The sequence below is a fragment of the Lipophrys pholis genome (assembly GCF_963383615.2).
Source record: "Lipophrys pholis genome assembly, chromosome: 14".
Classification (NCBI taxonomy): Eukaryota; Metazoa; Chordata; class Actinopteri; order Blenniiformes; family Blenniidae; genus Lipophrys; species Lipophrys pholis.
Window position 1 is genome coordinate 15,089,945 of NC_137633.1, and position 23,455 is coordinate 15,113,399.

At 43.5% G+C, this 23,455-nt stretch overlaps 1 protein-coding gene across 2 annotated transcripts in view; it reads right to left on the reverse strand.

The window, feature by feature from the left end:
* Nucleotides 1–12,893: 12,893 nt before the first annotated feature.
* The window catches only part of fermt2 (FERM domain containing kindlin 2), a 39,032-nt gene continuing 28,470 nt past the window's right edge, over nt 12,894–23,455 (reverse strand). The window contains exons 9-17 of one of the 2 annotated variants that reach the window (XM_080480367.1): nt 21,950–22,084; nt 21,178–21,227; nt 20,241–20,365; nt 20,029–20,135; nt 19,703–19,921; nt 16,883–16,903; nt 15,793–15,917; nt 15,546–15,687; nt 12,894–14,864 (exon numbers count right to left, since the gene is read on the reverse strand). In XM_080480367.1, coding sequence (XP_080336493.1) covers nt 14,691–14,864; nt 15,546–15,687; nt 15,793–15,917; nt 16,883–16,903; nt 19,703–19,921; nt 20,029–20,135; nt 20,241–20,365; nt 21,178–21,227; nt 21,950–22,084 — 1,098 coding nt within the window. In that variant the 3' untranslated portion in view covers nt 12,894–14,690. The remainder of the gene's footprint in view (nt 14,865–15,545; nt 15,688–15,792; nt 15,918–16,882; nt 16,904–19,702; nt 19,922–20,028; nt 20,136–20,240; nt 20,366–21,177; nt 21,228–21,949; nt 22,085–23,455) is intronic. The other variant, XM_080480368.1, reaches the window with a different exon arrangement.

The window sequence follows — 23,455 nt, forward strand, 5'->3', positions numbered from 1 at the left end:
TTTATCTCCTCTGGAGTACAAAAATGAAGATCCTCTCCCAAAGTCGCCATAAAAACACTACTTTGAAACTTCTAATATGACGCACCACCTGGCAGTGACACTTTTTGTCCCTGAAGGGATATTATGCGATCATGAAGGGGCACAAGACATTTTTATTTTTTCTTCTGCGTCTCAAAAATTGGAGGGACATCAGGTGTCCCACGTGATAACTTCAGTCGGCAATAAAATAGATTGCTCACCATGGGTCACCATAGATATTTGAGCTATCTAATATCCTTCAATTATTCGCGAGAAAGCAAAGGGGTCTGATGTATTGAAGGATACTTAAACTTCTAAATCATCAAGGCCAGTTTGTGTGAGAAGATTTAGCGTTTTCCTTTCGGAAAACGTTTGTGTTTACGCGGCAACATTCTAAAAACAGTGTCGTTTTCATGTTGGGCCATTTGTGGGTGTTGTTACAATACACTATAAACATTAACAAAATAGACATTCGTATGGACAGACAATGAAGATTCGATTGAAAATGCTGTCGCGTAAACCGACCCTGAGGAGCAACTTGGAAGGTTTCACTGTTTTAAAGAAGGTTAACAACCTTTAAATGTGTGTTCAGACACGACCCTGTTGCAGAAACAGTAAGCTCGTCTCATTTTATAGAAGATTAGACTCTTATGACATTAAAGAATACTCTGCTGTGAGCCTGCCTGCTTGCCCTGTCTATGATACTAAACCTGGCAAATCTCTGATTATTGTAGTCTTCCCACAACATTGCAGAATCAGCTGTAACTGGGGCATTCTCCAAAATCCTAATAAAAAAAAAAAAAAGTAGCTTAACTTCTTTCAATCACTTGTTTAGACAGGCCCACACTACCTGAACGGTTTCCAGCAGCTCATTGCTGGATGTGTGGGAGGTGTCAGCGTTAACAAAGTGTCCCGCGCTGCCAGCTGCTGTGAACCGTTCTCCTTTGCTTTTTTACAGCCGTGCCAACGCAAATCACTCCAATGGGAATTCACTGTGTCCGTGTGACTGCAATTTCGACTGTCTAATGTCGTGGTTTGCCAGTTGTGAGTCATCCCAATTCCCCCACAGAGCTCTAATTCCTCTCCCGATAGATCTGGCTTCTTTTTTAAGCTCCCTCATCACTTTGAGCTACACACTTGGACACTGCTGTTTCATCCAAGAGAGTTCAACAGTTTTTATGTGCTTCTGTTTAGTTTTTTTGCCCTGTGGGTCTTTGCAGCTGATCATTAACATGTTTCAGACGGAGCTGATGACCATTGGGGCCAGCATTATTGGTCAGGCGAAGCGAGAGGGACAGTGCTAAAATGGCAGATGAGCTTGGGGTGAATAAAAAAAGCCATCTACAAAAGTTTTTATATAATTTAATTGACTTTGCAGGAGTTTGCCAGAGTAATGCAACAGTTCAGTCTATGGACAAAAAATAAATAAATAAAAAATGACACTGCCAGAACAGAGAAGCAGCTGTATTTCTGGCGGGTGCCACTCAGCTTTGCATTGGTGCATGGAGTCTGTTTCCCCATCACGCTGACCACATTGACAGATGAACGTCTGATCCAGGCGGGCAGAAAACAACATCTCACTCGTCTTTCACGTTTCACACCAGTAATCAACTGTGAATGTTCCTTAAACTTCCTTGGGATCATGTAACAGTTTGTCTGGCTGCCTTTGTGATTCCATGCTTCAACAAGCTGCTCAGCCATCTGGTGCAGCATGTGGAAAGAGTTCATTTCAGGATTTTAGAATTAGATTTAGTTTTTTTTCCCCCTCCCTCTCGTCTTTTAAGTCCTCCAAGACTACCTGAGAGCGTGCTTTACCTTCAAACAGCCCTCTTTGATTTACACGGGCTCTCCTGCTGTAGTAGAGATTTGGATTAGAATGGGGGATGTTTTACTGCGGTGGCCGTGGGGCTTCTGAGACGGCAACAAGTACTGTAGGTAGAGTGACTCTGTGGTGAACTGCGCCTCTGTGCTCCCCTGCATGAGCAGACCATTTCACAGAAATGACTCACTGTTTCCAGGTGGAAAGAGAGACATCGGCCAAAAGAAGGGAAATGATGTATACGCACATGAAAAAACACACAGACTCACACAAGCTGGGAGGGTTAAAAGGGCACTGAGCTGTTTCCTGCTGGTGAGTTTGGGATTTCAGGCAGTGGAACGTCTCCGGGGAGAGTCTGGTCAGTGAGCTGCTCGAGGTTTCCTGAGGCGCTACCAGGCTCACTAACAGTCTGGAAAAATGATGGCCCAACCAGCACGATGAAGGCTTGGCTCGACTCGTCGCTTAAGTCGATGCTGAGGTTAGTTTTTGGATGTGCGCTGCGCCACAGAGACTGAGACGTCCTCCAGGTTTCGCTGGTGCGGGGTGAAGTTTCCAGCATGTGTTATTGGTCTGGAATCTTTGAGGGGGAAACTGTGGTGGAAGGGTAACCGTTCACTCCGACTGTTGTGACGACGAGGGTGAAAATCCCAAGCTATTGTTAGGGGAGGGAGACAATAAACAGAAACATTTCTCAATAGTGATTTTTTTTTTTTAGGGGGTTCCACAAATACATCATAACCTGTTGTTCCAAGAAAAAACGGGATCCAGCCTTCCTGTTCACTCTCGTGATTTCTTAGTATGGAGGATTATTCCTGAAAGAGAAGAATGATTCCCTTCTTGGGACAAATGTTAAAAAAAGAAGAAGAAAGCATACTTTTTTGATCCCTTTGGGAAAATGACTTCTCTATATTTATCACAATTCTTAATGATCCTTAACTACCAGGAGCAGTGGGCTGCCATGGTACGACACAGGCTTTGTTCAGGGACCCACAGTGGGACTCAAACCTTCAAACTTCTGATCTCTAACCTCTTGGTCACCCCGGATCCAAATTACCATTCTCACTTACTGAAATATACAGAAACTTGCAGAAGTACAAGACGTTTAAATCATCTTGGGGGGCTATGCTGCACGGTGTTGCAGTGGTTACCACACTCGCCTCTTAATGAGGCCATTTGAACCTGTGAACTTCTGATCCATGACCTTCTGGTCTAATACTCAGGATTCTAACCTCACAACAAAAAAAAATGGGTTTAAATCTTATTGGTGCCTTTGAATTGCTGTAGTGTGAATATGAGTGTGTGCGAGATTGTCTCTCCATCCAGAGTGGAACCTGCCTTCAGCCATTGGGATCCTGCAGCCCCACAAAACCCAATGTCAATGAAGTGATACAGAAGATGATTGAATTATGAAAAACAGCAGTCACTATTATTAAACCACTTTCTCGGGTTCTTTTTAATACCAAGTGCAGCGTTTCCATTTGAATGCTGATGCACTATATGAACAAATTGAGCCACTTCTGCTCCATTGCTTCGTTGAAGCGTTCCCTCGCTCACATTAAGCAACAATCTGACGGCGCTTTGGACTACAGCTGTGGAATTACAATAAAAAAGAAAGCTTCCAAAAGCCCCGCGCATCATTTTATGTCCATTACTAAAACAGTGCTATGTATTTTATAATAAATGTACATTGCCAGTGAAATACATAAATCAGAGGCGCTGAATGGAAAATGATGGGCGTATCTGCTTATCATTTTATTTCCCTGCAATTCTTTGTGATGTATTTGTTGTCCTCGTCTTGAGCCACAGTAAATCTTTTGTTATTGTGAGCTACTAGCGATGGACGTGCCAAAGAATCCCCAGGTTGGGAGGTTAATCACTGACTCTGCCTCTACTCGAGTACACTCAGTGCTTTCTCCTTTAACAAAGCGCTCCCAGAGGAGGCGAGCGCTTCTGTCGGAGCTCTACCTGGCACTTCTTCTCCTTTGGATCTGCTTCTTTCACCCCCCCCCCCCCCCCCCCCCTCTCCCTCTCCCTCTCCCTCTCCCTCTATACACCCTTCCAGCCCGCAAAATCCTGGAAAACATTCAAATCCTTGCCGGCGCTGTGCGGGCTGGCAGGATTCAGAGAGACCGGGGAGCCTGTAGTCCACGTGGCGAGCAGGGTAAACATGGAGATCTGACGATGGAGGAATGGACCGGTGCGAGGGACCCTCCGCTCCGATCTCCGGCTGCTTCTCGTCTCCCCACAATGCCAGATGGCTGCCATACTCTCGCACGCTCTCCTATCCACTCTCTCTTCCCCCATTTTTCTCCCTTTCTGTCTCTTTTGGTTTTTTTTCTTTTGCTGATCAAACACTGAAATCCATGTGGTCTGTTGCGTACCCTGCACAATGTGCGGCGAGAAACACACACATCAGACAGAGGTTCCAAAACAGCTTGAGAACTCAACCAGAGAGAAAAAAACATGTGTTATTCAGGTCCTGCTGACATGTATACGTTACTTCAGGAAAGTGTGCACAGCATGCGGGCTTGATTTGATGTTTTATCTTGTAGCTGTGCTTCAAACTGAGAATATCAAAACCGTTGTATTTTCTTTCATCTCAAGTTTTATTGCGGTTGTGTTAGTCCCATCAGAACACTTTGTTCAGGCCTGTTGGTCGTTCTTGACTTTGCTGAAAGTAGAAAAGGAGTCAGAGCTTTCAGCTATCAGGCTTTTCTCACGTGGAACCAGCTTCCAGTTTCAGTTAGGGAGGCTGCATAAAGCCAGTATAGCTGGCTTTAACACACCTCGGGATGTTTTCGCTTTGGTTCAGTGCAAAGAAATAACAGAGAATAAAAAATCAATAGAATGTCTTGTAAAGAACATGAAGAAGGTGAAATTCACAAAGAGAAAGAAGCACGAGCTGAACATTGTGACGTTTTTCTTTGTAATTGTTATATTTTGTGACGTTGTCCCCTGTTTGACATCCCTGCTCAGTAACATACAGCAGGATCTCATAGTGGAAGTTGCTGATCTGTGCTTCCTACGGCCAGTCTGCCAAAAACTTGCTGTCATCTTGTTTGTTTCTCTCTGACTGTCTCCATCTCTGACTGTTTCTTTTTTTTTTCTTCCAAACCCCAAACCCTGATTGCTGCAGAGGTTTCTTTTCAGGGGAGGTTTTGTGGGATCGTTTGGCTTTTCTCTGTAAAAGTGCCAATCGATTTTCATGGTGTAATTAGAGTCATATAAATATAACTGTATTGAATTTAAAATCCAGTGGTAACTTCGTTAGAGTTGGCATATCCAGGATCTCCTTGTGTGTTTATGTGAAGAGGCCCTCTCAAACCCAATGTTTAGATTTTTCCCTTACTGAGCAATGAGGCATGTGTTCATGTCGGCATGCTTAGTCTTTGCTCATGCACATTTCACATTATAAAACCATATCTGCCTTGAAAATCCTATAATAGAGTGAAATAAGAGCACACTTTGATTTGGTATTGTTCCGAGCTTCCAGTGCCTGTGACGGTCTTTCTTATGGATGCTTCTCCTTTGAATCCTGCACATTTCCAGATGCATTTCGCTTTAAAATCTTCTACTAATCACCATTTATTACAACACACCTTCGATAATCAAGCTACTTTGTTGTGTGCGCAATCAGCATAGCATAGAACTATAAAGAGGGTTTCACAGAAAACTAGTTCTTCTATCTTCTTTTCATCTGTTCACGGTCTCATTCTATAGGACAATGGCTGTCAAAAGCTTTCATGTGAAGAACCGTCATATTATGGGAATTACCTGAATGACCTTTAGGACTATAGAGCAGAAAGTCTTGTAATTAAGAAAAAAAAAAAAAAACAGATCTGAAAAACTATTCACGAAACATAACTTTTGACAAGTTTCTCTGGATTTTCAGACCCGTCACAACAACACTCCTTCGTGGAAGACAGCGGCTTTAATTAGATTTGGAGCAGATATTAACCATCCATCATCTGAGTGCTCAGCCAACCACAAGTAATGGCTTTTATGCACAGATCAATCACAGCAGTTTGGCCTTTTTAATAAAGAGGGCCGACAGATTTGCTTTCAATCTTTAATTTGAATACCATATTATCAATAAAAAGTAGTTGTTCAAGCAATGATATATTTTAATGTGAAATAATATGAACACTTAATCCAAGAGAAACGGCTGCATATTAAAAAAAGATAAGTCTATTTTGTTTTAGGGTGTCTTTTCTAAATTCATAGATGCACACAGTGAGACACTGCCCAAAAAAGTGTGTTACGGTATTGTATTGTATTGCTCTACCATGTTATTCCCAACTTTCTCGGACTATGAACTTTCATTTTTCTCTACATTTTCACACCTTTTCTCATGTCAAACAACAGTTTTTAGGTTGCATAAGAAACTTGCTCTGCTTTATAATGAAAGACTTGACTAATTTTCAAACTCCACAATATTCACATTCTTCCTCCTAATTCCAGTCTCCTAATGTCATATTTACCCTACCCTCTTTCTTAGCAACAAATTGAAATAATCATTATTATTATTATTTTTAATTTCAATCCCACTTTACAGCACTGTTTCCAACACTGCACATGATTCACACAAGAATCTGCAGCATCGGGACTTTGATATTGCTCGCGATTGATCAGGCAAAGTTCAGAATGTGGCAACGTCGATCAAGTCAAACAAACAGGCAAAAAGGAAACACAGGGACAGAAATGGACAAACTGCAGACAGATGTGAAAAGACAAACTGACAACACGGAGCAAAACACTATAGTTACACATCAGGGAGATAATAAGAGGTGAGTGGATACAGTCAAGGAGGATCGCATCAGGTTTGGAGCAACCAGTAACATGATAATTTCAGTCATTCCAAATGTAATAGAGCTTGTAATGTAATAACTTGCTGTTAAAGTAATAACAGTAAATGATTTTATATAATGTCCATAAATGTTTATGATTTCTCTCAAATTCAGTATGTCTATTTTTGATTAGCAAACTGCCCAAAACCTGCAAATAATGGTTTTATATCCTAGAATTCCAGGCTGACTTATGTATTGTTACATTATTGGATCAACTGAACAACTGTAGTTGTTCGATCGCCATCTCACTGTGTCCACCTATGAAAGCATCCAGATAAAACCCGTTTTCTAACCTGTGCCGTGTGGAGAGTCTATGCAGCCGATGAGGCAGGAGTTGGGGAAGTGGGAGGAAGGAGATTTTTTAGGTGAATGCATCCTGAATCAAAGTTAATCCTCATAGGTGTGCTTCAGTCAAAGTGTGGAGCAAGTCACCGGGCAAAGGACTCTAATGGAGCCACACGCCATTAAACACCACAAACGAGATCAATCTCCATCATGGCGGCAAGACAGCTGAGCAAAAGGTGCATGAAGTGTGTGTGTGTGTGTGTGTGTGTGTGTGTGTGTGTGTGTGTGTGTGTGTGTGTGTGTGTGTGTGTGTGTGTGTGTGTGTGTGTGTGTGTGTGTGTGTGTGTGTGTGTGTGTGTGTGTGTGTGCACTCAAGGACAGAGGCAGCTGAAAGTCGGAGGCAGTCCACTTTTTAAGAGCGGTCTGTCCACATGCACATTTGTCCAAGAATTAGTTTTAAAGAAAATGATGCAGGAATCAGTCAATCACCACTCAGAATCACTTCTAGTGGATTTAAATAATGTATGAATAAATCAAACTGATTACAATCCAACATCAGCTGCGACTTCAGCTGAGCTTAATGATTGGATATGTCCTTAGAGTAACGGACAAAGTTCTGACGGCTCGGCCAATGTGTCACAGCACTCCGCAGCTTTTTCCACTGTATTCACTTTTAGCCACTTGTTATAACTCCATTCCCACGCATTAGTGGTAAATCCTTTACTTTTTTGCTTTGATTGAGCTTTGAATTCCTGCTACTCTGAATATTTGTCCTCTCTCTCGTCCTGCCAGGTTAACCACCTCTCTCACCATCTCAGCGTCGAAGCAGCTAATTCAGACGATCAATATGGAGAGCCCTCCAGGTGACAACACAGCGCCCCGATTTCAATTTTTATCCTGCAAGTTCAATTTGGGTCTTTATCGTCAGCTGGAGGACAAGTGGTGTCAGTCAGAGACGTGAGGGAGAGGAGGTGGGGATGGCCTCGGGGGCAGTGAGACAGTCGGGGCTTCTGCAGGCTTGTTAGCAAACAGATCATAAAATGAAGAGCGAAGCCGAGAGTGGTCCTAAAAGGTGATGGTTATAAAGGGCCTTTTAAGACTATTGACTCAAAGGGATCAATTTGAAAACACTGGAGTCATTGCAGTATGTTACACCAGGGCATCGTTTGGACAAAATTAAATAGAAAAAAAAAATTCGTTTTGAGGGCTCATTCATCAAATCGTCAAGCTTTTATACAGATGAAACCATCTGAAACCATCCGACCCGACTGTCACAGGGCTGACACACACTTTCCCAGTCAGGCCGAGGGGCGACTCAGTGGTGGAGTCAGGGGGTGGCTGGGGCGGGGCCGTGGACAGCGGCCCTGGATGTCAGAGTTCTCCTGGGAGGAAGCCTCTTACAATATCACAACATCACTGCTGGACACTTTACGACTGGTATCACCTTCAGCACTGAGTTAAAGTTAATGAAGTTCGAGAAAGAGGTATTGTTGTGACGATACATGATTCATCCCAGCCACCCTGCTGACATCTTTTCTGCTACCGCCACTGGGAGCATTCAATCTTACATGAATGTTTTTGTACTGAAATCCTGAGTTATGGATTCCGGGCACGGTGACCACAATAATAAAAAAAAAAAAATCGTATCTGTAGAAATAAAGAGTCTTAGAGCAAGAAGCACAGGAGCACTTGTGTCTTTCTCCTGATTGTGTATTCAATTGCTTCAACACGTATATAATTCACACCCAGTGCAATTATTTGTCTTGTTTACAATATAAAAATAATTAAAAGTCAATTTACACAATATTCATCTGTAATAACACAATATAATTTGTTATTACTACCTAATACACTTTCAGTTAACATACAAACTCGACTTTACTGACTGCATATGGGTTCAAACAGGTGGATCGACTGACTCTCTTCCACAATGCTTCCATTTTCTCCTCATCAGACTAATCTGTGGATACACACTCACCTTACCTTATCTTGGAGTGTAAGGTAACAAAGACAAGCGGAAAAAAAAAGCAACCTGACACTCGTCTGCTTGTCCCAAATGTATTCCCCAACAACAGCAGCCTCTTTAAACTGCATTAACTCGGCTGAAAAACAAGATTTAGCCGAACAAAACGGGCTTCTGAGAGCGAGGCGATGCAAATTATCCAATTTTGTGAAAAGAGTGCTTGAAGCCAAAAGGTCCCTGAGGGAGAAGTGGATTACTTTAGGAAAGAACTCCCACAGCAAATAGCCCGAGAGACGACTCAACTCAACGTTAGGCGAGCTGAAACGTGCAACAGGTGGAGCTTTCAGCAGTAATTTCCCAGCCACCTTGAAAGCCTGCTTGTGCTTACACCCGCACACTTGACGGAGGCGTTCTCGCGTGCCGCAGCGGTTGACGATGCAGGCCGCTCCCGTCTCGATAAACACCATGTGACATGACCTCTTCAGCTGAGAGGACACCCTGCGGATCAGCACAGAGACTTTAATGACATGCTTATACTTGTGCAAATAAATGCGTGACGTCCCGGGCTTGAAGGCAAAGATGAACAAGGTGGCGGTCGTCAAGGCTCCCAGCACTTCAAGCAGATGGCCAGATAATAAACCAGAAAAACCTCAAGACAGGTTGTAAACATTGAGGCTTCATGAGGAACTTCGCAAAGAAACACCAGTCAGCTCAGCTTCACCTAAATTAGCGGGTCACTAAAACAAAGGGACTCATTGAGATGTTGTTTTAGTCTTTGAACAACCAAGACCTTTAGCCAGGACACATGTTTTCATCGAGCCTTTAAACTCAGCTTAGCAGCTCCCAAGTGTAACCGATGACATCAAGATAAGAGTCTTGGCACTGAGCAGCGTTTAGCCCTGACCGAGTCTTTTCCATGGAAATATGGAGTCTGGACTGTCCCACTTAATGGGAATAACATGTGGTTCCTTTCACATGTTGGACATCTCCCGATTTAATATGTGAAACCCGGATGTGAAGCACAGCGATGGTGTGTGGTGACAGTCATGCGGCGTGTTGAAGTTTATCCTCAGAAATGGGGGGAACATTTTGAATATTACATTATTTGTGCCCACATAAGAGTGGGCAGAAAAAATTTATTTCTCCAAGAGGATAAATAAAGTAGGATTAGTTTAGTGAATTGGAAACCTGCATGTTTGTGGATTATAGACAGAAAACACACACAAGCACGACGAGAACATGCAAACTCCACACCTCCAATGATTTGTTGAGTTTTCTTACCTTTTTCCCTTTTCTGCATTATCTTCTCTTTTTAAAACAATTTGCAAAATGTTTTCAGTTTCTGGAAATGCCTTTGTCTCGTAGGTGTTGTGTTTGGCTCAGGAGAAGACTGGAAGACACTCATCCTTATTCCTAACAACAAAAAAAACTCAAATCTAAACATCCAAAAGAATAAAGTCCACAAGATCACAGTAGATTATTTACTGAGGCACTGGAAAGCAGGAGACAGAAACACTAGAGAACATCGCACACAGATGAAGACAATCACACACTCAGGTGAAACACATAAGGGAGGGGAACAGCAATCAGACACGAGGAGGGGATGTGAAGGAGCCTGAGACCAGAGACACGGTCAGAATCTCCAAATAACACGAGAAACTGAACGTGTACAATGACAGAACGTTCATTTGATCTCATTTATATTATCTTGTGCATTAAGGACAAAGTATTTGCTGAGTGCTTTTTTTTATGTGTGATTGAACATGAGATGCTCCATGTGAACGGGTTATTCTTCAAAACAATCCAAAAAATCTAAATATAACTAAGGATACACACAAGGAGAAGCTTTGCAGCCTCTGTTTGCAGATATGAAGTTATTATCTGAGGGGCTGAACAAAGTGCAGAACAGTTGAGGGGATCACTAATATCGTTCGAATTCATCCTGGAGGAGAGCACGAATGTCTGTAAAACTCAGTCCAATGGTTGTTTCACACATCAGCTCGCGGTGGCTGAAGAGGAAAAGTCCTCCGGGGCTCATGAAAGTCTGAGAAGACCTTGGATGCAATCTATTGAGCAGCTGCTGGGATATTTCCAAGCAAACCGAAGAGGTGGATCGATCTCTGTCATCTTGGCAGCAAGTATTTTAACCTCCATCCAGCTTTATCTTAACAGTCTGAGGAAGAGATTTCAAAAAAATGATAAATGATCCCGACAAGGTCAAAGCTCTGGCTTCTTCAAAGAAACTTAAAGACCCACTTGAAAGCAACTTATCAGCACATGTGCTGCCACGGCTGACATTATCTATAGCACTGCAGGCGAAGGGGGGGGGGGGGGGGGGGGTCAGAAACACTTTGGGGGAGACGGGGCCGCATGACATTAACAATGATGTTCAGGGGCCGTGAACCACAGGAAAGCCGAGCAGCGCCTCATTGTGATTGAATATGCACCGAGTTCAAGCAGGAAGCTGCAGAATTGAAAGGCAACAGGAGCCACTTTGCTTTTTGTGCGGCTCCTTTTATGTTTTTCACTTCCTGAAATGTGCAGGGACTGCCGGCGAGGAGCTCAGTCTATAAATGTCAGCGTCAAATCCAGTTGAATTCTGCCATATCAAGGCCGTCCTCCCAAGTCGGGGCGAGCCATCTATGAAATGTACTTTCTTCACGAACACACTGTGAACCCAATGGATCCGATCCCGGTGGACTACAGGAGAACCAGACGCTACGAAAGGCGGGAGAGATTCAACGATGATCCAAAGGTTGTCTTTTTGTTCTTGAACGTTGAAGTTGTCAAACTTCATCTAAGTATCTTTCTTCATAACATGTTCTTCTTCATCCCACTCAGAGGTCATTCCAGCTGACTGGGGGTGAAGGCGTCCGGCCCATCATGGACATTTTACAAGTTCATCACATTCACAGATACAATTCTGATTCAGCTCAAATGCAATGTTTTTCGAACCGGACCGAGCAAGACTCACCTGTGGACATGAGAGCGTGGGAACTTCACACAACCAAGCCTGGACACAAATGATGAATTGCCTTGCTGTGAGGTGAGAATGCTCACCACCAACACCAGACTGTGCAAACTTCACACTTGATCTCACATCAGAGAGCGGCTTAGATACATGCTCTCTATACTACACCGCAATATTCTTCTTTTTCTTCATCATTGTGGACGATCATTACAATTACGGCCTCAAACATCCTTAAAAAATCTCCTTTTTTCTAACGCATGCTGCTTGTGTTGACATGAGACGATGTGGAAAGCGCTCTTCTCGTCATTGCCTCTGACAGCTTCATATCCCGGCCGCTCAGCAGGTGATGGACGTCCACCCTGTCCGCTGCAGGGAGGGGAAATGAACAGAAAGCCTGTAAAATAAGCAGACAGGTCTGCAGGCGTCCATCTGATCTAATCTCCTCCTCAGTCTGGCTCTGGGTGTCTGCTGGGATGGGCAGTCAGGTGAAGCGGAGACTCGGACGGAGAGTGGGTGTAGGCTGCTCTCTGCTGGAGGGAAACAGGCGGTGCATGCGTGAGACCTCTGCAGGTGGTGTGGGGGTGTGTCTAGGAAAATGCTGAATATTAGAGAATATTTATAGTAAAACACAATTACAGCAAATGCTGATCCCATTGCACTGGAACAGATTTTTTATACATTAGTAAAATATACTTCATATTCAGCCATAAATTCATTTTCTACACTAAATACCATTTCCAAACAAACAGCCATCATTAGTTCTGTTGGCTGCATCTGAAACAGTAAATCACGTTTGACTTATAAACATATTCTCCCCCGTGGCGAAATGAAAACAAATTCCAAGCAATTTAAATAAAAATTACTTTATTTTTTTAAAATAAATGCATTTTTACAGTCAGAAACCGGGACAGCAGGACATGCAGGGCTGCTCCCGACCACTGGAGGCAAACTGAAACATCAGAGAAAAATAAACAACAACAGGCTTGGTTTGCGCTCACCTCTCTTTATTTTTTTTTTTGCTGATTTGTCTCAAACTCCAGGATCTCCTTCATACGGACATTAATAAATGGCACGCTTCATTTGTGATTAAAAACAAATTAGACAATGAGGTGAATTAAGCACTTAATGTATCACTGCCAGTTAAAAAAAACAAAACAAAACAAAAAAGAGCTAAAAATGAAGCTCCAGGCCACGAATGGACATTATTCTTGACAAAAGCAGACAAACGGAGCACAAATGCAAAAATATGTACTCAACCAACATCTTGGAGTTTGAGACTAGTGTTATCTTCATATATATTCACATATAGCTTCATCTGAAAACTCGGTAAGAACACAACATAGGCAGGCACACTTCTCAATACTACACGTTGACTGATGGCTTACCCCCCTTTCTTTCTCAAAAGAAAAACCTCCAAACCCCCATAAAAGCAGAACAAAAAAAAAACAAAAAAAAAAAACCCACTGTACAATTCTATAAAATGTTTGTGTTTTTACATTAGTTACAAAAAAAAAAAAGAATTTATAATACTTCATTTACTGATCCTTCATACTGAGGACAGAACAAGAACAACAAAAAAAAAGTTGCATATGCATTCTTTAAACTCTGTGACCTGTTGCTGGTGTGTATTAATAAACATGATAATACTATACGGTGTGAGAAAACGGAAGCGTCAGGGGAAGTTTTTCGGGAGAATATTGATATTCTTGTGCAGCATCTGTCCACTGTCGTGTCATAGGATGTGCGGACCTCCGTCAGGCAAGTCACATCCACACGTTTTTTTTTTTTTTTGGACTGAAGCCAGACAGTGTTTCTCCACACAGAAACACTAACCACCATTCCTTTGTGTGGAAATCTTACATTTCAACCCCATTTCGGGTAAGAGTGGAGCTCAAACTCCAGCTGGGTTTTAGGTGACAGCCAGACAGACCGAAGACGAACTTTGGAAGGACGTTTCCATCAGCTGGGAAGCAGATTTTTTTTTTTTTTTTAAACCCCACTGGACGCTCACCCGAGTGCGCCGGGCTGCTGGTTTCATCGGTCAATCCAAACCAAAGCGAGTCCCACAGAGTCACGCCGGTCTGCATACGGATACGTACTCGAGAGAGAGGGAGGGAGAGGAAGCGAGTACACAAAAACATCAGAAAAGCAAAAAAAAGGAAACTTAACAGCTTATTCATAAACATGACCGTATACTGCACAAGTGCTTACATGTGACGTCAACAAGACGGAGCCTCTCGCCGAGCGGACGCTAAAAGACGCACGTCCTACTGATGAGGCCTGTCTTTTAGGATAAATAAATGCAAACATTAGATACCTGGCGCAACTTTACTCACAGCGGTTCAATGACAGACATGATTTTTAGAAGGAAGTAAAGACAAAAAAAAAAAAAAAGGAAAAAAAAAGTAACAATTCTTTGGGTTAAAGTCGGATTAGAAGGATTTGTTTTTTTAAAAAAAGGGTTTTCGTGGACGTAAGTCGGCGGTCATCGGGTCCAGGAAGGAGAGGAGGCAGGCGGCTGCAGGACAAAAGGACAAACCTTCCTGGAAACAGCTTCTGCGCAACCACCACAGTTCATCTGGACTGCTTCCACCACAGCGTTAGTGTCGGAACAAACGGGCTTGTCAATATTAATGCAAGAAAAAGAAAAAAAAAAAAAACCCGCTGCTGCTCTGGACTCTTGGATGCAGCTCCAAAACATTAAAAATAACAAAAACAAATAGTAAAATAAACCCAAAAAGGTGTGTGCCCCCCCCCTCCCTCCCGCTCCCTGGGGGCCGGCGGCGCTCAGACCCAGCCGCTGGTCAGCTTATAGAACATTTCCTCGTCTAGAGACTCGTTCTGGTCCTTGGCGCGCGTGGACAGGAAGATGTAGCCTCCGATGAACTCGTGGACGACCTTACAGTCCACCTCGGCGCAGACGAAGGACAGGCTGGGCTCGTCCGCAAACTCCACGGTCACCTGGGCACACACACACACACACACACAGCGCAGCAGTCAGGGACCAACACAGCGTCCTTCTTCTGTTGAACAGCTTTTTTTTTTTTTTTTTAAAGATGTTCAAAGGAAAGTGACTGCACAACTTTTCGTGGGTTTTCTGACCGTGAACATTTCACCGTGTTACTGTCGGCTTTTATCTGTGATCACAATCAAAATGATTTTTCATCTTTTAGCTGTAAAAATGACATCTTCACAACTGCGTTGTGACTCCGACCACAAGAAATGATGAGATTTATGGAGGTTAATCTAATAAAAAAAAAAAAGACACATTTTTAATTTCTCGAATTTGAATCCACGTGCAAGAATTGGCAAATATTCACCTTGAAATACACTCAGTGCTGTAATTCTGAGGGAAATGGGTCGATACTTGGTTCACTTTTAATATAATAAGCAGAGTAGTGAGTTCATTCCCACAGGAAGTACCGCACTGGTCGTAATATAAGACGCTGCCTCCCAGAAAAATGTGTTTTTATGAATAACATGAATTGTCGGTGATGCACATCCTCCAACAAGTGCAGACATTTTGTTTCAGTCTACATTGTCCTGGTTTCACTCGGGCTGTCGTTCCTCTCAAGACTTTGTCCAAACTATTTCCTGTCCTTGAAGGGACCGATGTATGGTGTGAATTGCTCCGCTCCGTACCATCTTAATCTCCCAGTTGACGTTCCACTGCTTCATGTTGCTGAAGCGCCAGGTCTTGATGGCATCTCCGGTGCTCGCATCCATGCGGATCAAACGGTTGTACGTGATGCCGATCAGCTCCTCCCGCTTCCCACCCTGGAACCTGGAAAGGCGGCACGGGGACAGAGTGAGAGTCTCGGTAGAATAAACCGAACGTCAACGCGCGCGTCCAACGCAGTGGGCGAGAGCATCCGACATCTCCACCGACCGTGCCAGGAAGTGAGTGATTCCGAACTCGGGCAGGGACTGCCACGCCTGGATGAAGCGCATCTTGGCCTCGATCAGACTCATCTGGGCGACGTTCTGGTGGGCTTCGAGAATCCGGGCAGAAATCTGGCAAATACACAATCACACTTATTATTTAAAACTGTTTTGTTTTTTTTTGTTTTTTAAATAGACTACTTTTAGTTATTACAAAACAGCAGGAGTTTTTACTTTTTTTTTTCAGTTTTCCCAGCTTAAACTAGACAATCAGCAGACTTCTAACTGTGCAGTCAAACAATAAAAGCATCAGTGCACAGCGACACCTGGTCTCCACAGAACTCTCACATACATGTACAGCTAAACTAAGCTTTAAGCCCGATCGAGGTTAATGAGCCTTCAGACTGTGGGAGCCGGCATGCATGAGTGTGTATACCTCCGTCATTAAACCCCTTTTACAGGCGGGAGTGTCAAACCTGGGAAATAGAACAGCAGTGGAGAGTCTCACAGGTCAGAGTCTGTGTCTGTCAGCACTTACAGTTTGTGCTTGAAGGTTCAAGAAGTGATCCATCACAGATACAACGATCGGTCACTTTGAGCATTAAAAAGGCTGCAGCGTGACTGTAACTACTATTAAAACATCAGATTCCTTTGCAGCACCGACACAATAAAAGAGTCTGATTCCAAAAACGGCTGTGTCAAAACACTGATTTACTGTGAGGGATCACTCGGCCTCAGCAGCTTCTGCACATGACACACATGCATCAGATGCTCAAGACACATTAAATACTCATCAATTTAGGTTTTTACCTTTTTGTTCAGTCGATGGAAATGTGTTAAAACATGCTCCGTTTATTTGACTGAACACCTCTTAATTCTCCCACAGTCCAGCTTCATTAGCTGCTTTTAGTACAAAACATGTTAGAGCAACATAAACAGAAAGCACGCCATCTACTCTACTGTTATGGCCACTAATACTCGCTATATTAACTTTAGTCAGGCGAGACGACGCCGACACAAAACAGTGCCGAGACTTTCCACAATCATGCACAGATCTAAAGCTGAAAGACACCCAGTGGACAGACAACTGGACTTACCAAGTCCCTGATAAAGCCTGGCTGAAGAGGGGAGGAGGGGATGGGAGCATACAGAGGAACGAAGAAGATGCATACAGGAAGAGAGAGAAGATGGTTTGGACAAAGAGAACAAAGCACGTAAGATTCAGTGTTGAGAGCAGAGAGAGAGAGAGAGATCAAAACAACAATGCAGGAAACCATCACAGTAACAGGAGAAATAAAGTGTGTGGGGGTGGGGGGGGGGGGGGGGGGGGCTGTGGAGCAGAGAGGTCATGCAGCAATCGGAAGGTGTGGGATTTATAAATGACAAGGGGAGAGACTCCACAACATCTGCACGGTTTAATGTGAAGGACATCGGGACTCACTTCACTGAAACTGGCTCATATCAGGTGATAATGTTTAGGATTGTGATAAAGAATATTTTAATATTTTAATTAATAACCACATATGACTGCACTTTTCTTTCATATTTATTTTGAATTTATTTATTTCGTAGTTTTATTGCAAAACACAACAGAAGCACCGGGGCTTTAAATATCGCATGGCCTTAAAATCTAAAATCCAATCTTCTTCATAAAAGGTTTTGAAAAGAATAATTAAATTGAGTTGTAGTTCCAATTTCAACCACAAGATGGTGTTGTACACCAGCAGCAGTAGAAGTGGACGTCAGTATCTTCAAGATTGAGGGTTTAAAACTAGTTTCTTTTTAATTGTTTTCTGTGCAAACGTGCAGAATTAGCTCCAATCCGTCCTTCTGAAACTCCTGTGAGCGTATCCGCTTGTGTCCTGCAGCCCGGAAGTCTCCTCGGACTAAATCTTGCTGCAGGAAGTCCAGTTTAAAGAAGGCTGGGAGGGGTCGCAGGCCCGCTGGACATTTAAGGGGCTTTTCCCAAACAAGTTTTCCCGCGCAGCATTCCCAGGGACGGCTCATTTCCTCATGGCCCACGCCTACTACAGAGTGCACATGTGTGTGTATGTGTGCAGACGTACACTCTGCATAGAGCTTCATGCTTTTATGTTGCCCCCCTGGAGAGGGCATCTATCAACCTCTGGCTTGGCCCCCCGCCAGAAAGAAGCACAGTCACATCCTGCTCGTCTGATACTACTGACAGTGTGGCCTGCTGTTTAACACAATGAGCACTCTCCTCATAGTGAAACATCACTGGTTGAAGTGCAGTGGTATTTATTTCTTCTTCTTCTCTGGATACTTCCCCCACAGTCAAAAACAGGTGTTACAGGTGACTTCCGGGCTGAAAGTGGGAGAGCAGTTGCCCATCAACAGGAATCAGCTTTGCTGCCCCACCACCCTCAGTTGGATAAAGCAATATAGAAGATGGATGTTTGTTTGCTTTTTAAACAAGTTAACAAGTTTTTGGACTACGCTCTACTGGAATTTGGCTCGTGGTCGTTGTCATCGGAGCCTTCTGTATTTTTGCTTATTTGAACTATACTTATTAAAGGCGATCATTTTTCCAGGGAAATAAACCGAGGTGAACCTGTAGGCTCATCAGTTAAATAGTTATTCCCACAAGCGTTTTCATAATAAACTCAAAAATCGATCCTCTCATGTCCAACACATTACAATGAGGTAATGATGTCACTGCATACAGTGTACAATGAGGAGGTTTTCTTGGCAGTAATATCTCAAAGACCTTAGAGACCAATATGAAACATTGATACTGCAGTTGACCAAACAAAATAAACACAATCTGATTTGATAGAGTTCAGGATAAAAAAACGAGAAAAAGATGATGTAATTGACCCTGAATAGACTGAAGGGATTTCCCGATTTGTAAAAAAAAGGCGTGAGAAAAAGAGAAAGAGAGAAGTGAAACTTTATTATGTACTTCTGTAAATCAGGATCTACTCTGACTTTAAGTTTGTGCTGAGGCTGTGAGTTAAGGAGGACCACGTCATGCACTTCCTGTATGTAAGGGAAAAATCTGACCGTAACGGGGGGGGGGGGTATGGGACATGAAACTCTCATGTCAGTAATCTTATTTAACGACATCCTCTCTCCCCTAAACCTCCATTTAAGTCCACGACTCTTTCTAGAGATGGCTTGATATTTCAGTTTACGGTCTAGACCGTATCTGAGTCACCGTTTACTGTACGAGCGACCTCCCGACATCCTTCCAGACCCCCCCGAGCGACATTCCACGTTTGTAGTACAACTTAAGCAAATCCAGACTGAGTGAGTAAGCCGCGAGAAGGCCACTACCTCATTCACCCACATCCAGCTCACACGGCCATGGCAGCCGTGTACTCAGCTGTTCCAGTGTACATACACCAACCTGGTGCGTACATGCTAATCTCCCGAGGACATTGTCGAGCCTTCCTGAGGTTTAAAGAGCAAATTAAATCATTTTGGGAGATAAATATAACACTGTGATATTAGGATGCCCACTTGTGGCGGGGGACCGCACCGCAGTGTTGTGTTCAGAAGACTATTTTCAGCAACCGAGATCTACTAAAAGCACCACGCCACGGAGGTATCGTTAACAGTCTGACATAAGCAGCTCTACTGTAAGACATCCGCTGTCCTGACTTCCCCTTGGACGAAAACAGGAGTCGAGGGAGGAGCAGGAGGAGAAAGAGTAAGGAAGAGGGGAGGTGGAGGGAGGTTACATTCCACAGCAAGACGACTGATGCCAGGAGGCGTCCATCTGGGAAGCATCAGCTGCTTCTCCGTCCGGCTCCACAACCAAGCCATCAAGCAGGTAAACAACCTCCCACAAATTACACGTCAGGCCAGACGCCGATGATCTTCGCGTCTTCTTTAACCTCCAATGTGTCTGCAAACAGAGTTCAGATATTTTATGTTAAAGCGCGCAGGCGTACCTGCTTGTTCTTGTACTTCTTCAGGTAGCGCGGGGACACCAGGCACTCCGGGTTGATATCCGTGGTGATCGGCTCGATGAACTGGGGGTCGGGGTTCATGTGCTGCATCTTGAGGAAGGACAAGATGTTCTGGACCTCCAGGTTGTACGAGCTGTCGGCCATGGTCTTTCCCTTGGAGGCCAAGCGGCACGCAGCCATCCAGTGGGCGTACTGTTTCTCCTGGAGCCGTTCAAAGCAAATACAGTTAAAAAAAAAAAAAAAAAAAAACAAGAACACCTGAACAATACGACAAGTCGAGGTCGAAAGGGCGCCGGCTTCGGCCTTACCGTGTCACACCGAAGCCAGATCTCGTTCATGCCATCGGCCACGGGGATTAGCAACTTGATGTTGAATTTCTGACCCGAGATGTTAACATCTGGTGTTACCTCACAACCTGACACAGAAGGAGAGGGGGTCAAAGGTCGCGCCGACAGAAGATAAGCAGAAAACCCAAGGCTCGACATGCAGGCATGCGTTTTTCAAGAATGTGTATGATCACCTCTGAGGTTCATTTGGTGAGCAGGAGTCCCGTGTGACTCCTCTTTACTCTTGTAACAGGAAATCGTGATGTCCTTGAACGTGCACCAGTACTGCTTGTAGCCCTTCAGCGTCAGTTTCTTTGGCCTGGAGGAAAAGTGACCGATAGAAGACATGTCAGAGTTCAGATGGGGGGAAAAAAAGAAAAGAAAACACCCATTTTCTTTAAAGAGACTTAAAAGGAAGAGTGGGGGAAAGGAGAGATCACCAGAGAGTAGAAAGAAGGGAGAGAGAACTGGGGAAGAAAGAGCAAGGAAACTTGAGCAGTCAGCGAGGTGAAGAGGAGACGAGCCAACACTCTGGAAAACCATTAAGGAGGAGATGCCCCTTGATAATATCCCCCCTATAGTTTATCCATTTTATCAGCCAGTCGCCCCTCGGGGCCACCTGCATGTCAGCGAAGGCTTCCAGCCAGCAAGATGGATATGAATCAGAATATACTCGCTCAAACTGCAATAGAGCCAAAGTAAAAGAGCAGCCTGCACTTTTTCTTTGCAGAATCAGCTTTTCTAATTAGACTGATGGCGACAGTTTAGTTTAGGACTGCAGAACTACGGCCAAAATTCTAATCACAATTATTACAAATTTTATGGAAAACATTTAATATCCTTGGACAATACTTTGTTAGATTGTTTCCAAATCTGTATTTCCTCGAAGCAAAATCACGATTTTAATCACACTCAGTATGATTTTTACTGACATATTGACAACTTGTTATTCTTCAGGTTAATTGTTAGTGAATTGTAGTGGTTTTCCAAGTTAAACATGATACTTTAGCCATCGTCTTCTCTGGAGTTGCTTCATGCTCCTCAGGTAAGGCTTTACATGCATTGATACGTCGATTATTGTGAAGTTGACGTGGTACTACGAAACCAAATTTACACGGGAGGCGAACTTACTTGAAAACTTTGACGTAGTCTGCGAGCTCAGGGATGGATGTGATGTCACCCTGGAAGGAGAGGAAAAAAACCAAAGTTAGTATATGCAATATTTAACATAAAAGAGTTGGAAATCCAGTAAAATCACAGGTAAAAGCTGAGTTCTCGCCCTTAGAGCTGTTTGCTTTTCCATTCAGCGCTGAATGCGACGTGATTTCACTTTTTCCCGTTTTGCAGGTCACATTTTTTTAAGGCCACGCCATCATATAAACACATTCCTTTTGCATCTGGTTTGCGTATGTGTCGCTCTCGGCCATAACGGGTTAAACGCAACTACAATAACAAGCGCACTTTCAACTTTGTACATTTTCAATGCCGCTGCTCAGCAGAGCGCGCTATAGACAACAGCTCTTGTGTAATATCCCATAGCTTACTTTTCCCCAAGCTGTAGAAACTTCAACAGCCTCTCAGGACAGGGCTGCTGGAACAGTGCAGCTAAAATACAACCTTCATGGGGTTTGTGGCTTATAACCACAGCCCTTTGTCCCATTCGCCCACCCTAAAAATAACCACGTGAAACGTTGTGTTCGTTGATTGTGTAGATTTCCTCTCCTGTTTTACACAGATGATGAAAGGACACTTCATCAGAACAAGTAACAAAAAAAAAAAATGGCGCCAAACCAAAGCCGTGGCTTCACAAGTGGGAAATCACATTCACATAATGGCACTGTTCTGGATGAAACTCAAGTGCTCCACGGCCCAGAAGGAGGCAGCGGTGGCGGTGTTGTCATACCAGAGTGTTGGACGTTTTGCCTCCCTCCAGAGTGATCTCCAGGTCCGACAGGGCGGCGTCCACCTCGTCCACCTCCTTCTCGCTGTTATTCATGTGGTTGTCTGATGACATGATTGACAGCTTGTTGATGTGGTACTAGAAGAAAAATAGAGAAAGAGAGAGATGTCGCAATTAGATCACCTTAAAGTTCAGTTCAGTTTTTATATTATGTCCCAGACCTGTAGGGCAGTTAGCGTAGCAGCAAAGCATGAAATATAAAGAAAGCACAAACATATATACATGGCATAAAGCATTTGAAAATCCAAGAGGGAGGGAAATACATTGAGCCGAAACAACATCAGTAGCAGCGACTACATCATCTATACCTGTGAAAACCAACATAATCAAATTCAATATGACTTCCCACCCTGCCCTGAATGCAGGCGGGAAATGGCTTTATGGACCAATAAGTGCTTGTACCTGTTGCTTGAGCCCAAAACCAGAAGGCAAAAACAGGAAACTCAGCATGTCTTATTGTTATTTACCTCAGATTCTACTCAGATCTTCACACATTTCTGAGTTTTGTTTTCAAAATGTTGCATTCTCACACAAAAAACTGTGGTATGCCATTTTTCATAGTTGTGCCCAACATTGCTGCGGTGCCTTTACGTCCATCTCAACCATAATTCAATAAAGTGTTCCTTTTACTTGAGGCATATTACTCATTATACTCAATTGCAGAGCAAATTAAGCGTGCATATGCACAGTATTACAAATCTGACGTTTAAACCCTTACAGTGCATCTCAGGTTTTATACGTCGTGTGAACAACCTGTGGCTCCATTGTCTCCTTACAGTGTGGTTACACAGCTAAAACTTACAAATCAACCCCAAAATACCTTCTTTTCTGAAAAAGAAACACTCAGGACTTAAACGAAACGCCGACAGCTGCTCCAGCACCGTCGTCAACAGTTTCGCTGATCTCTATAAAGTTTCCGGCAATGTGCTACCGCTGCATAAATGCTCCAACTTCGTCTTATAAAAGGGGATCGGTCTGTGATAATAGCCATATAAATAATTTACCATCTGCTGGGATTTCAGTTAGCAAGTGAAGCCAGCATGCGCTACTGAGTTAAACAGCAACGTGGTCTTCTAGATGGAGACAGATGTATCGGTTTGAGGAGATTTGAAGAAATGATGCACTAAAATAAGCGGAGATCTTTTTCTGCACATCTTGTGCAACTGTTACACATAATAAAAACTGTTTTCATTAGACACACATGTGAGACCACAGCTTTATTCTAACAATGGAAACACCAATTCATCGGGATGGGGCCATTACCGAAAACCCGACGGTGAGTCACCGACACTAAATACAGCTTGTTGACAAATGGTATTTGTAATGTCAACCCGTCACCAACCCCCCACCAATATATGAATGAACAGCTGCCGAGAGAGCGAGAGATGCAGAGCGGACTTTGAGAGAGATCTGTGAGGCTTTAGCTTGCGGGACAATGGGCTCGCCATG